Source organism: Botryllus schlosseri, chromosome 12 (assembly GCF_051294905.1).
Source record: "Botryllus schlosseri isolate E-star chromosome 12, Bs_hap1, whole genome shotgun sequence".
Lineage (NCBI taxonomy): Eukaryota > Metazoa > Chordata > Ascidiacea > Stolidobranchia > Styelidae > Botryllus > Botryllus schlosseri.
The window spans coordinates 12356075-12369645 of record NC_137247.1 but is presented as its reverse complement, the minus strand read 5'-3'; the positions used below and the strand labels follow the sequence as shown (position 1 = coordinate 12369645).

Genomic DNA, 13571 nt, shown 5'->3' with positions numbered 1-13571 from the left:
CGAAAAATTGACTCGAATAAGTTCCCACATTTGAGTAGACGGTAAATGTACGGCTGCGGCAATACGGCTACGTGCCAACTGATGGTGAATAATTATAACCCCTGCTCGATTCGTGACAAATTAACTGTTCATTCAGTAATGTCAGTAGACTAATATTCATTGTCATTATTTTTCATGTTCCCGGTGCTGTATGATCTCATGCTCGCCAAAGCGGGGCTATAATTCAGTATCCGCAAAAGGCACTGGTGCTTCGATATATATATATATTTCCGCATTTCATATCAGCGCATACATGTCAAAAGGATGAACTAATTTTTCCACTTGTTCTTGATGTCGTCCGATACTTTCTCTCCAATCATGTAGCACGCGGCTTGAGTATTTGCAGTGGTGACGTGTGGCATGACCGAGCCATCTGCGACTCTCAGATTTTTTACTCCATACACTCTGAGCAAAATCGTGGACACATTCTGTTTGCGGGTAGCGGATTGCAATAACAATCATCAACTCACTGTAATTGCGGGTCGACGACTGCGAATTTATCCGTTTGTGAACCCATCTTGGCAGTGCAGCATGCGTGCCAGCCGAAGATGGCTTTGTGCTTGATTAGACATCGGTAATATTCGTCGGACCTATTCGTATAAACCCAGATGTCAATCCTTCAAACGTAACTGTATTATGCCCTCTCGCGTGAACTTTCAAAGGTGTGTCTGCCCCACTGCCAACATGACTCAATTGTTGTCTTAGGACTACGAACTAATTTGACCGTCCGATGCTCATCACTAATGCACACCATATATGGTTCAATTCCAAACAGTAGCGACATTGCTACCAGAGAAGAAAACTTGGGATTTATTATGCAAAAAAAATTCAAATTTTTCTGTCTACCCATGGAATGGTTATAGGCAGTCTGGAAAAACGAATCCAACACTTTCTTCTCTTATAGCAATGCGGCTACTAGTTAGAATTGAACCAAATTTGGTGTAGAGCGTTTTTTAGCCAACCTGACAAATTTTTCAAGTAGCCAGTGAAATTTGAGAATTTTTTTCCGAACAGCCCTAATACGGCATCTGTCGATCTCATCTTGAATTTCGGATGAGGTGTTCCGACAGGATGAGTTATGTCAATTGCCTTCAGAGAGAGAGAGAGAGAGAGAGAGAGAGAAACACCATTATGACGACAGATATTACTTCTGGGTGATAAGTAAACCAACGTAACCAAGGGAAGAAAATCACGGGCTTATCAAAGTATACCATCGTCCATTTCACATTTTCGTAACAGAGATGTTTTCCGGTGCGCGAACCGACCACAGCGTATAGGTTTATAATGATGATAGCTAACATTACTTGTACATTTTGATCCAATTTCTATGTTTTCCCTGCCACTGTCGCTGGAGCTTGATACTGGATGTAAAAATACTTCGAAGATTGATGCGGGATGCACTGATACACACCAGTAAGACATTTGGAACCTCATTTCCAAGGGTATCGAATAGTTTAATATGTGACCTACAACAACACAATCTTCAACATCGCATTTAAATCAGTATTATTTGTTGGTTGACTGTTGAAAAATAACTGCGTACAGGAAGAGGCACTTGGACTTGTCTTTACTATGATTAGCTGATGACCATCGCTGATATCAGTGGTTTTGGTTACAGGTGACTCTAAGTCAAACCGACCACATAGTCATGGGTCTCAGCTTTGCATGTAAATTCAAGAATACCTCTGTTATCTGATGCCGAATTCAGCAAAATGTATTTGATCCAAATTGAAATCCCGATGGCAAAGTTTATTCATTTTAAAAGGAGCTATTTTGCGCTCACGCAACCGTGAAATTCAATTACTTTGACATTGTATGATGCGACGGTAACGGCCGTAAAATTGCGTGCGAATGCTTCAAGGCCGATCTATTGTGTTGAATGGTACAATAGAATAAGCTGCTCATGCTGAATTGAAAATCTTTTCCCCAACCAAATCGGACAATGGTAGAAACCGAGTTTAGCACCAAATAGTCTCCCAAACCCGTCATACGTAACAATAATCTCCAATATTTCTGGCGTAATATAGTCTCCACGAAAATCGGAAAGTAACATATCACATGAAAGCCGACTTCAAAGGGATCCTACCTGGAATATTTTAGTCATTAATATTTGATTTCTAGTTGGTATAAATTACTTCATACAAAGACTAATGAAACTAGGTATTTTCAATAATAAATGTCAAGAAAACAAGGATGACGATAAATTCAAAATTAACGATGATACGAAAAAATACATATTTTTGACTAAACGCCTCGTAAAAATAAAGGGACATCAGAAATGGACTTAAACGAAAATGATGTTACGCAGTGTAATAATAGTAATGTTGACTCCAATCGAGATCAATATTAGTATCATGTCTGGCAGCACGTTGTTGCCCCACGGCTATGACATCCAGATCTAAAGATTTCACAGTCTTTGTATTATATCATACTCTTCGATATGCTACATGTAGTGGTTGCAAGATATGTTATTAAAAAAAGAGATTTTGAAGATGGAAGATTTTCTCAACTGCACAACTTGACTATGTCTTATCGCGACGCCCCCAACACTCTTCCGGCACACCTGGACTCCCAGTTTTAGAGCGAATTGCCTACGTATAAAATATTTGGTGTCCTGGAGCTGTTTTAGAATCTCGCGTGATTCAATTTTCTACATATGTACCAGCTCGCCACGGGGGGTCGGGTTTCGGAATATCGAAGGTTAGAAATCTCTGCTTCGTGCTCACGCGTGTGACGGGAGATTCAAATGGTATTGAAATGCCCACAGCACTCAGCAATCAAATATATATAGTTGAAAATGTAGTTGACCACATCGAATATACGCAATAGATCGATAGATAATTTTGGTTTGACTGTCGCCATATTGCATAATTCAGATTGGCTGATCAAGTACCGTAGTGATGATAGATGTATTAAAGGTTTCTTCAGCTTACACCGTCAACGAATATTTACCTGTGAGCTTCTCCACTGCAGGTATCATCAGGTAATAGAACTCCCCCGACGTCTTTTAGCGCCTTGGTATTCACCGCACTTTCTGTTTGTCTGATACCTATAACAGTAATAAATATTTTGGAGAGGTACACAATTCATCCGAGCTATATAGTCAGAAATGGGATGATTCTCGATGCTCGATATCTGATTTCGTCATCGTCAATTTTCAAGCTCATGGACTGTCAAATCCATAATATTGACGCCGAAGCAGAGCACTCAGTCGTAGCTGAGATCGTGAAGCGCGAAGAAATAATTGAAAAAATCGAAAAAAATAATTGAAAAAAATCGAAAAAATAATTGAAATATTATTCCAACTGCAGGACACTCGTTAAATTTTGCCTAAATAAGACTTTCTTTTGGTGTAGCGTTTAAAATCCCAGCACTTCGAATTCTAGCGTTGTCACAACACAAATACGTACCCTTCGGTTTTATATATACCATCACATGTTGCCGTCTTGCTATATAAATGGATGAAATAGGGTCTGGTGCAAAAGTCGATTTGTAGTGGAGCATCAAAATTAAATCTATACTATATTAACAAACAACACGGTACACAATATGTTAGTTGTGTTGTTGTTGTTGTTGTTGTTGTGTACAGGGCCGTAACAGCACTTCGTCAGCCCCCCAAACGTTGGTCTTGGGCCCCCACAGGGTGATAAACCGAACTTCTGGCGAACTTCGCCCCCCAGACCCCCCTCAGGCTATACGCTGTTTGCCCCTACGTATCATCTACAATTGGGTGTCCGTTTAGTGAGTCAGATTTTCTCGCCTAAACGCGCGAAGCGCGAGCAAATTTCTCTACTTCATGATTGAATTGGTCAATATATGATCGGGAATTGCATATATATTGCTATCAATTTTTATCATCTCTCTGCTCAGCTAATCTGATTTACCGGTAGAGCTGAGTGAGGTGTGTTTGAATAGGTAGGACCCCTCAATAATAATTAAACATCTTCGGGTGTATAGGTATACCCGTTGGCAGGAACGAAGCAGGACTTCGTCAGGCCCCCAAAAAAACTTGAGTCTTGGGCTCCCATAGGGTGATAAACCGGACCCCCGTCACGTTGCTCGCTTTTGCCAGGAAATTATAGTTGCGCACTGTTTATTGAGCCAGCGCAAAGCGCAAAATTTTTCGATTAAATCACGATAAAATCGGTCAATAAGATCGGGAATTGCATATATATATTGCTATCAATTTTATCATCTCTCTGCTCACGTAATCAGATTTACCGGTAGAGCTGAGTGAGGTGTCTTGGAAACTGCAGGGCCCGTAAATAATAAGTTGACATCTTCGGATTCCAAATTGGTATTTCTTCACTGGCATATAATTTTCCCTGTGGGATGTTATTTGTCTGGTGAGGTTCAGATTCCCAAGACAGGAACATTCGGTGCCAATCATGTAGGCGCCTACGGACAATTAAACCAATATCTATTTCGTAGGCCTATATATAACGAAGTTTTCGATCAGCATTAGAGCAGTCCTTTTCGGTCACGGTTTTCTCGCTGCCGATCGTTCTGGCACACTCCTTGGAGTCGCATGTTACATGGCCTAAAACTTCATATGTCTTGGTACGTCGTAGCGCGGTAATGGCCAACGCCGACATGCCCATTTCTATAAATATTGTGCATTTTTTCTTGGGGGAAGAGTACCCAGTAATCAAGATATTTGGCAACTTGAAATCGCGTATGGCGCGAAATTTTTTTGAAAAAGTCGCATAAATTTTCAAAAAATACGCTATAATTTATTCTAATTCACGAAATAATTTTGGGCCCCCTTCGAGCTTGCCCCCCCAATTGGCGGGTATGGGGTGCGGCAGTTACGGTCCTGGTTGTGTTGTGTTGGTGTACAGGGGCCTCCAACACGCGTGGGCTGAACTCCGTTAGTGTGGCCTGCGACATGATCTTGCAACACAGTGCGACAGTCAGTGTTAATTTCCTTCCAACTGCTAACCTCAAGTTATTATTATCAGTCTATATGAGCTTGATCTCATTCATTTACTATTATTTTTCAATAGACGCTCCTAGATAGGCTACTTTGGACAGCATATTATTAGGTCGATTCAGGCTACGCAGGGTTTCTTAAACTTTTTGAGCGCGGACCCCTTATTTATTTCGGGTGGTTGTTCGGACCCACTGTAGTGACTTAGCCCGAGCAAGGTTGCCTTCGACATGAATCAGATAGGCTAAACACAAAATGGTCATAACTTCCGTCCATCCTTAGTAAGCCTCATTGCCAGTTGGAATGCAATTATTATGCGTATCATCCGTGTGGCGATTGGAGTAAATAAAACATTAAAGGGGTTCTATATACTTGAGTGGTCTTGATGTTAACGCGCAACTCTATGGTTCTTTCAGCTAGCCATGAGATGGTTAATAACAGATACTGGAAACGGTTAACAATATTTAACTCGCTCTAAGAGAAAATAATACAAACGAAATAAAAGCAGTCAATTGGTAACTTTGCTTTTCAACATTGCCCCTTCGCGGATTCCTTAAAACTAGTCCGCGGACCATACGAGGTTCGTAGACCACAGCTTGAGAATCCCTGGCCTACGTTGACTTATGTATGGAACTTTTCAGGTGTGAAAAAGTGATAGAACATCTATAGGGTTACCATAGCTTGAGGTCCGAAAAAGAGGGCACATTTTGGAAGTCGCAAAATATCTAAAAGCGGACGACTAGATGGGTATTTTGAATTTTTTTACGAAAAATATTTTAGTATTAACTAAGATTAACAACAAATTTCCAACTCGACTTCCGAGTTGACTTTTTCTTTAGTCAACCTTACCGTCATTTCTGCGTGTTTTAGTACTGCCTGTACAGTTCATGCTCTCAAACCTATAAAGGAGGCCGTATTGACAAAGGGGAGGACATTTGGGTGTCCTCGGAGGACATATTCAATTTCTTCATAAAGGAGGAAGAATCTTAAAGGAGGACGAATGGTAGCCCGGATCGTCAACCAGTGTTGTGTAGTAGGCCTATGTGCTGGTATTTTGAAGTTGAACTCCACTATCCTAATGCGACATCACGCGGCCTCTTCCAGACTAATAAATTTAAGTTTCTGAGCATCCTCATTCGAGACAAGCTGTAATATGTGACTTCGCCGTCCATAGGATTACACAGGTGGTACTGTGATATTATTACCTTATTTCTATGTATTTCATACTAACCAGCGATATGCACCCGCACGTCCTCTTCGTTGGAATAGTATTTTGGGTCGATTTTCGGTTGTACTGTTGGGTCTGTCGATTGCAATGCTATTTTTCCGGTTGATCGTGGGTGAGCGAGTATTGTCGCCATGAACAAACCGAGAGTCTGTAGAGAAATAAGCGGACGTGAGTGGCCACATTATTGGGGCCATTTGGATAGTGCTGATCCCGGAAAAATTCTGGTTCGCTGTGATCACGAACGCAAACACAAATCTCTGACGTCACGTACCGTGAAATGTGAGTTCCGAACACTATACTTTCCGTAAGGTTATAAATTCATACTGCAGTTTCCGGATGACTCGAGTCGGGTTTTTCGTATCGACTTGAGTTGACTTGGCGTTTCATAAATGTGGATTGACTAGATGTGACTCGGAGCGAAATTGACGAGTCAATTTGAAGTCATTAAGTAATCGTTGTATTTGGTATATGTTCTGATTGTTCGCAATACGGTGGTGTGACCTGTGAGAGCTACCAGTCGTTCAATGATTGTGACCCTCCGTTGTTATATTACAAATAAATTGGCCGCAAACGAAGAGATCAGAGCTTACAGCTTACGTTGTCGTAAATTAATGATAGGGTAATCAAATAGCAATGTATCTCGGTTATGTAGACTGCTCACATCGCCCAGTGCTCACCTTAACCTTAACACTCGTGTGTTATTATTATTAATTCAAGGCATTTCAGTGGCGCTTTTAGCCTTTTAGGCCTTGTGCACCACGGCATGGATATTGTACAGTTCAATGACATTGTCTTTTTCAGTATCTTCGACTTTTTCTTTTTTCATCGTTCTTCAATTGCTGCGTAATCGTTCACTTTTTCATTTCACTCTTCACACTACATCGCACTCTCCCATGCATTCAACTTCGGGTCTCGGATGCCGACTTTTTGCAGCGTGGCTTACTGTGTTTCTGGACTTTTCAAGACACTGTTAGTACAGCGGGATCAGCGATGAGGAGCTCAGATAAACCTCCGACACATAGAAACTAGCCCGAACAAGGGTTCGAACCAACCACCATTGGTGTCGCAGCGCAGGCGATTTACACACTGCGCCATGAAATTGTTGAGTTGTCTTCAAAGACGATGCAAAACAAATTTGACTGAATTCTAACTAGTTGAAGCGGAGTTATTTAGGATTTTCGTAGATAATTTTCGGATTTTTTTTGCAATGTTGTTATTGATTCTGTATGCATTGCTAGAACTTTTATATGAAATGATTGGATATCGCAATCGAGAAAAAAAATATTACATTTACCTTGTTCGGGAGTGCACCGGGGCCGGCGAGCAGTGAGATATCTGATAAAGAGCTCGTTCTGTAAATAAACAAGCTATGAGAACAAGCCCTGGGGCATTATTTCATGATCTCATTTACCGTTCCACCATCGAAGTATGAGATTCCGCGTTACTGTTTTTCCTAGCCCACACAAACCAGTTGTCGTAGGCGAAATCGCCCTGTCCATTAAAGATGAATTCTGTTTGCTGGTTGTTGCTCGCCTGCGCACAGATCACGCTGTATTGTCTGAACCTTGTTCATTAGATGTAATAATTGCTAACCTCTGTGATGTTTGTTGCTATTACGCTGACTACAATCATGTGATCTTGTAAATTTGATCCAACTCCTGCGAGATCGCTTACTGTCGGGATCTAAAAATGGATAGAATCCATGCATCACGATCCAGGATCAAGTCTGCAGCCACTACGTCGTACATTGAGTAAATCTAATTCTGACTTCGGTCCGATACCGGAGAGCATGAGCAGATGAGGAGTACCGAATGCGCCCGCGCTCAATATCACTTCTTTTCGGGTTGTTACGGTAAAATACTGTCCGTCTCTCTTGTACTGTACACCGTAAGCTGCCCCGTCGTCGTCGATGAGTATTTTTGTCACCAAGGCTCTCGCTAGTACGTGAAGTCGGTCTTTCCTGAAAACGGGTGTGTGTATATGTTGATTCTCGTCAATATGAGGCTATATGTGTCATGGATTAAAAAGGATGTATAGGACATGGTGAACAAACGATTAAGCCCCATATATAGGCCTGCTCACCATATCCATTTCGGTGTTAGAGGCGGAAAACAGAGAAAATTGAAACTGGTACCTTTGAGGAAACACTGGTCTCAAATACGCTGTTGCAGATGTCTCCCTTAATCCTCTATAAGTCGTTTGCACCTTGAACCCGGCTGTCTCGATGTCGTCATTGTAACTTCCGAATTCGACCCCTTTTCAAGCAAGCGAACATTACAGGGTATTTAATTTATAATTAGTAATACTGACCCTCCAATAAGGCCTATAACCATATTCGGTACCTATTTCGTGGAGAACATTCTGCAGCATCGAAACGAATCGCGTACTTGACAGCCTTTCGCTGATTGTCAGCTTCAGCGGGCCATTTCTTCCGAGTGATTTGGACAATTCCTGCCCCATCCAGCCTTCCGCTTTTCGGAAGTATTTTTCAACTGATGCGAAGTCCCATCCTTCCGCTCCTTTGCTTTGCCATGAATCGTAGTCGTGTCGACTTCCTCTCACGTAGTACAAATAACTGAAAGCACTTGTTCCCCCCAGCAATTTTCCTCGGGCGTATGGAATACCTGCCTAAGCAAGGAATCAGTGCGTTTCCGATGTAGATACCTATGCCTATCTCTCTTATGTCAATAAAAAGGGTCATCAATGTAGGGTTACCATACGTTCTCTTTTAAGAGGATTTGTCCTCTTTTTTGACTTTTTTGAAAGTGTCCTCGGAGGACGCCCTTTTGTCCTCTTTTTTGAGATTTTGTCCTCTTTTTTGAAAATTTAGGTCACATTTAGATCAAAATGCGGGTGATATGCCTGAAACTAGCACAGAAGTGACGCTCCGGCGAGTATTTCGGAGTGAAAAACGGTAATTTGAGCTCTGAGCGGAAAGATGACCTTTTTTTAGTCAACCGATCACAACGTCGGAAAAATTCACCGATTTTTGTGAATTCTTCTCCGATTTTGCAAGTCTCATATTTCTGAAAAAGTGTCCTCTTTTTAGATTTCCAAAATATCGTAAGCCTAATTAATGCCATCGCTGTCTTCAGTAAAATACAAGAGTGAATGATCCAAGCATACATATCTAATTTGGGCTCTTCAATGAGAGAACTGTGAACCGTGTCGTCAAAATCGATAATAGAATCCTAGTAGTCTGCTCGTACTTTCGGACTACACTAATAGACTGCATTAGCTGGAGTTCATACAAAGTCGAACCGGAAATGAACGGAATACGAATGCATATTGTAGATGTAGGCCTATATTTTTATTAGAATTGTAGTAATGACATGAACATATTATGTCTTATGTAGATATCTGACTAGATCCTTCCATAGGGAAGGGTTGGTCAGGTCATTGATATTGAAGTGCAGAAACGACCTAAAATGAAAGGAACCGATTCGATAGTGCTCATTCAATTCTCTATCCATACTGTGGCAAAGTAAAGGACGATAGTTGGTGATCATTTTCCCGTGGAGGCCAGATTTTTTTTGTAACAAGGCTTGGCTTCGAGCATAGTAGATAAACTAAGATCGTTGATGGTTGAACAGTGAACACCCATCAATGAATGACGCAGCACTTGTATGCCGGAGTGTATTTAGAAGACTTGTACAAACTACTGGATTTTCGAAAAGCGCAACTAGAACTTGAACTAGAACTACTCAATTTTTAAAACTAGCAACTAGAACTAGAACTAGAACTACCCCATTTTCAAAACGCGCAACTAGAACTAGAACTAGAACTACCTAATTTTCAAAATCCGCAACTAGAGCTACAACTACAACTACTCATTTTTCAAAATCCGCTACTAGAACTACAACTACTCCATTTTCAAAACCAGCAACTAAAAATAGAACTACTCAAAAAACCGTTAGTTAGTTAGTTGACCATCGACTAACTAAATGGGTAGCTATACTCCGTTTTTCATACTCATGGATTCTCTCAACTAAGCATGCTAAAGGCTTGCTAGGCCTTGGCCTTCTGGGCTTATAAACAAATCCAAGGATTGCTCGTTTCGAAATTTGATATTCGTGCCCTGTCTAGTTGTCGCAGGTAATAACATTTGCTGTTTGATGAAAGCCTTTCTTCGCAGAGTATAAATAAAATCAAATGAATTCTGACCTCTTTCGGTAGCGAGGCGAAAGCGTTCATTTGTGACTCAATTGTGTAATTCCAGTCCAGATTACTCTGCTGAAGAGATTCACGTTCGCTGGAAAGCAACACTCTCGGGTCCTTTGTATCCGAAACACCAGCTTCCAACAGCAGAACTCTTGAATAACGCGTAAAAGAATTTACTGCGATTTTCATGGCACAACCAAAACTATGTCACGAGCTGCTGCAAGCGTTGAACTTATTTGCGTTTGACTTTCTTTGCATATTGAGCCCATTGGCAATGGTATTGTCTAACATGGATTCGGAAACGTAACATTGATTCTCCTAATAATATGTTGCGTATTAATAAACCCAATTTGTATAGGTGAGAGGTATAGGTGCGAGGTGAACTTGATACGACCGGTATGCAGCATTTGAGCGGTGTCGTAGTAGTGTATCATCCCATCACTCTCTACCTAGCCGGGACACTCGACCGTTTTTCTTACACCGTTTTCCTACTATATTACCGTTCTTGTGCCTTGCTCAATATATATGCTGGTAAATAATTATACAAAACTACAGGCTACGCAATGTCGTAATAGGGCTGTTCAAAAATAACCTTTTTTCCAGATCCTGGGGATTCAGTGAGTAAATCACAATAGGTTGCCTAAAAAAAACATTACACCCCAAATTTGGCTCAATTCAAACCAGTACAAGCGACCGCAGATCCAATTGCAATTTTGAATTTATTATAAATTAAAATTTGATTTTGATTTTTTCATTATCAATTCAAAAATTTCAATTGGATCTGCGGCGGCTTCTAATTGTTGGAATAATCGAGGCAAATTTGTTTTGCAACCTTTCTAGGCGTCCTGACAATTTAAGCAGTGATTCCCAAGAATCCGAAAAAAGAGTTGATTTTGAACAGCCCTACTACGCAACTAACACGCTTCTTTAACTTAATTTCAGAATGATAGTTTTGTAGCTTTGTTTCTTCTGTAACTTATATTATATTATAATATTTGTGCTTACACTGAGTAGACTGAACTTGGGACAGGTGGGACATATATTACAAGCGGACCATATGGATATATGTGTGAAACCCGATCCTGCGCAGACTCTTTAGCATATAGTTGCAAACACAAAACTATAGTAATAATAATATATAAAGTCGAAGATCTTATTCGAAATCGAAGATCTGATCGTAATTTTTACGAATATCCAGTGCACAATGTCTGGAAAATCGCATGCGTGAACGCGAAGTCGTATGGAATGAATGTGGCAAAATTATGACAAACCAAATACTCCTCTCGGGGTCATTCGGTTTAGGAGCGACTGTCATATATGCTACCTGATATTCTCGTCCTCAGTTAGTCGATTCGCGATCACACATCCACTGGTACCGCCACCAACTGAAATGAAAGCGGGAGCCTGTGACTGCGCGAAGTCCGATCAAAGACATATGTTTATTCCGTACTAACTTATTATGAAATCGTATTCATCTTCGGCCAGTTCAATAGTGATATCCTCTCCAAACATCCGCGAAAGTAAGGCTATCAGAAGTGCAGCTGATGCCAATACCAACTTCATTTTCCTATAAATCCCGTGCAGTGTCACAATAACTGTACCGAATGACAGTTGCCTATAAAAGATATCCCGATATGTCCGTTAAAACCGTGAAATGGCATTTTGCCGCAGGTGATCACGAATATTTTTTAGCAAGGGAAGATAATGCACGGGTCGAAATGTTGTATAGAATTGATACGTCGCCCGCCAGCAAACACAAACAAACGGCGTGTCAAGCACTTGAGGGTGCATCGCTCGATATCAACGATTGGCAATAAATATATATGTGCATTAGGGCTGTTCAAAAAAAACTTTTCCTTGAGACTTCACTGGCTACCTGATAAAATTGTTGGGTTGGTTAAAACGCTGCACACCAACTTTGGCTCCATTCCAACCAGTAGAATAGAGATTCGCGCAGTAGAAAGTTTTGAATTTATCATTAAAAAACAAAAAAACAAAAAAAAAATCAACATTTTTCTTCCGACCCCGTAAAATTGTTAGGCTGTCAGTAGAGATGATGCATACCAACTCTGGCTCAATTCCAACTACTAGTAGCGAAGGTATTGCAGTAGTAAAATTTCTAATTCCATGATTTTATAATAAATAATCAAAGAGTTAGGGTGGATTGCACAGATGCCGATTGAAAAGTAATCACCGATTGCCTTAATCGGCGATAATTTAATCAGCGAGCAAGGTCACCTGGTGACTCTGTGGTACAGATACGGATTCGCCTGTGAGTTATCTTATCGCGGATTACTGACGCAAATCGACGCAAATGACGTACGTTAGCAATCAGCTGTTTTCGGTCGGTGGCGATATGAACTGTGTCGTCATGAGGGAGAGATGCGCTCTTCATAGATATTAGGGATGGTGTGAACGTGAGGTTCACGTTCGCGTTCTGTGTGTGAACCTCGGAAATTTAGAGGTTCGCGTTCACAACAGAACCTTGGTAGGTTCTGCACTGTGAACCTTTTTCATATATTGCAATTTTCACTTCATTATAACATCATTGGTTCAAATTTATTGCATTTTAACTGCGGGCCACTCCATGCACGGCGCTGGCAGCATTCAAAATCAACACTAAACGAGCATGCACCTTGACAATCTCAAATGTTTTACTTGCTTTGTTACAAAAGTTTGCTCGAATTATTCATGACTCTCTGCTGTGAGCTTGACCCGCAATCACACAACATCACGAGCGAAATACGTAGTCAGCGAAGGATGCTTATTCAACCAATCAATAAGATTGATATCGTTTTCTGATGTAAAAATTCGAGAAGCGTATGGGGTCACTCTGGACTTCATATCTTTACTGCATCATTAAAACCAAATCTGTGCGATTGAGGAGTTTGCTACTGTTGTATAACTTCTTGATGAGGTAATATCGGTAGCAAATATAGAAACCCATTTTACACTCTGATCAATATCAATTTAGCAATACTCAGACACCGAATACATTGTCCGGTCTGGCCTAGACCGATAAGGGATAAGCGTATATTCCCTGGTAAGTCCTCGTCGAAATTGTTGGCAAAGCGACGAACAGTGGCGGCTCGTCCTATAGGGCAACTGGGGCATTGCCCCACCTAAAATTCTGTTCAATAACAATTTAACCATTTATAGACGCACAGCGCTCAATATATATCGAGATCACAGCGAAACCCGCGTTCTTCTTGT

General features: G+C 40.9%; 2 protein-coding genes across 2 annotated transcripts in view; one reads left to right on the top strand and one right to left on the bottom strand.

Moving 5' to 3' along the window:
- The window catches only part of LOC145451971 (RNA-binding motif, single-stranded-interacting protein 1-like), a 248113-nt gene that overhangs the window by 37219 nt on the left and 197323 nt on the right, over positions 1-13571 (top strand). The window lies entirely within an intron of this gene.
- LOC145451968 (L-sorbose 1-dehydrogenase-like) lies at positions 250-12109 on the bottom strand. The gene is made up of 13 exons (XM_080330186.1): positions 11813-12109; positions 11683-11743; positions 10362-10509; positions 8540-8825; positions 8332-8452; positions 7944-8157; positions 7791-7880; positions 7609-7730; positions 7492-7549; positions 6201-6345; positions 2992-3088; positions 510-629; positions 250-444 (listed from the first exon to the last, which is right to left on the bottom strand). Exons 1-13 carry the CDS (start codon positions 11919-11921, stop codon positions 309-311), a joined length of 1707 nt encoding a protein of 568 aa, XP_080186312.1. The 5' UTR covers positions 11922-12109; the 3' UTR covers positions 250-308.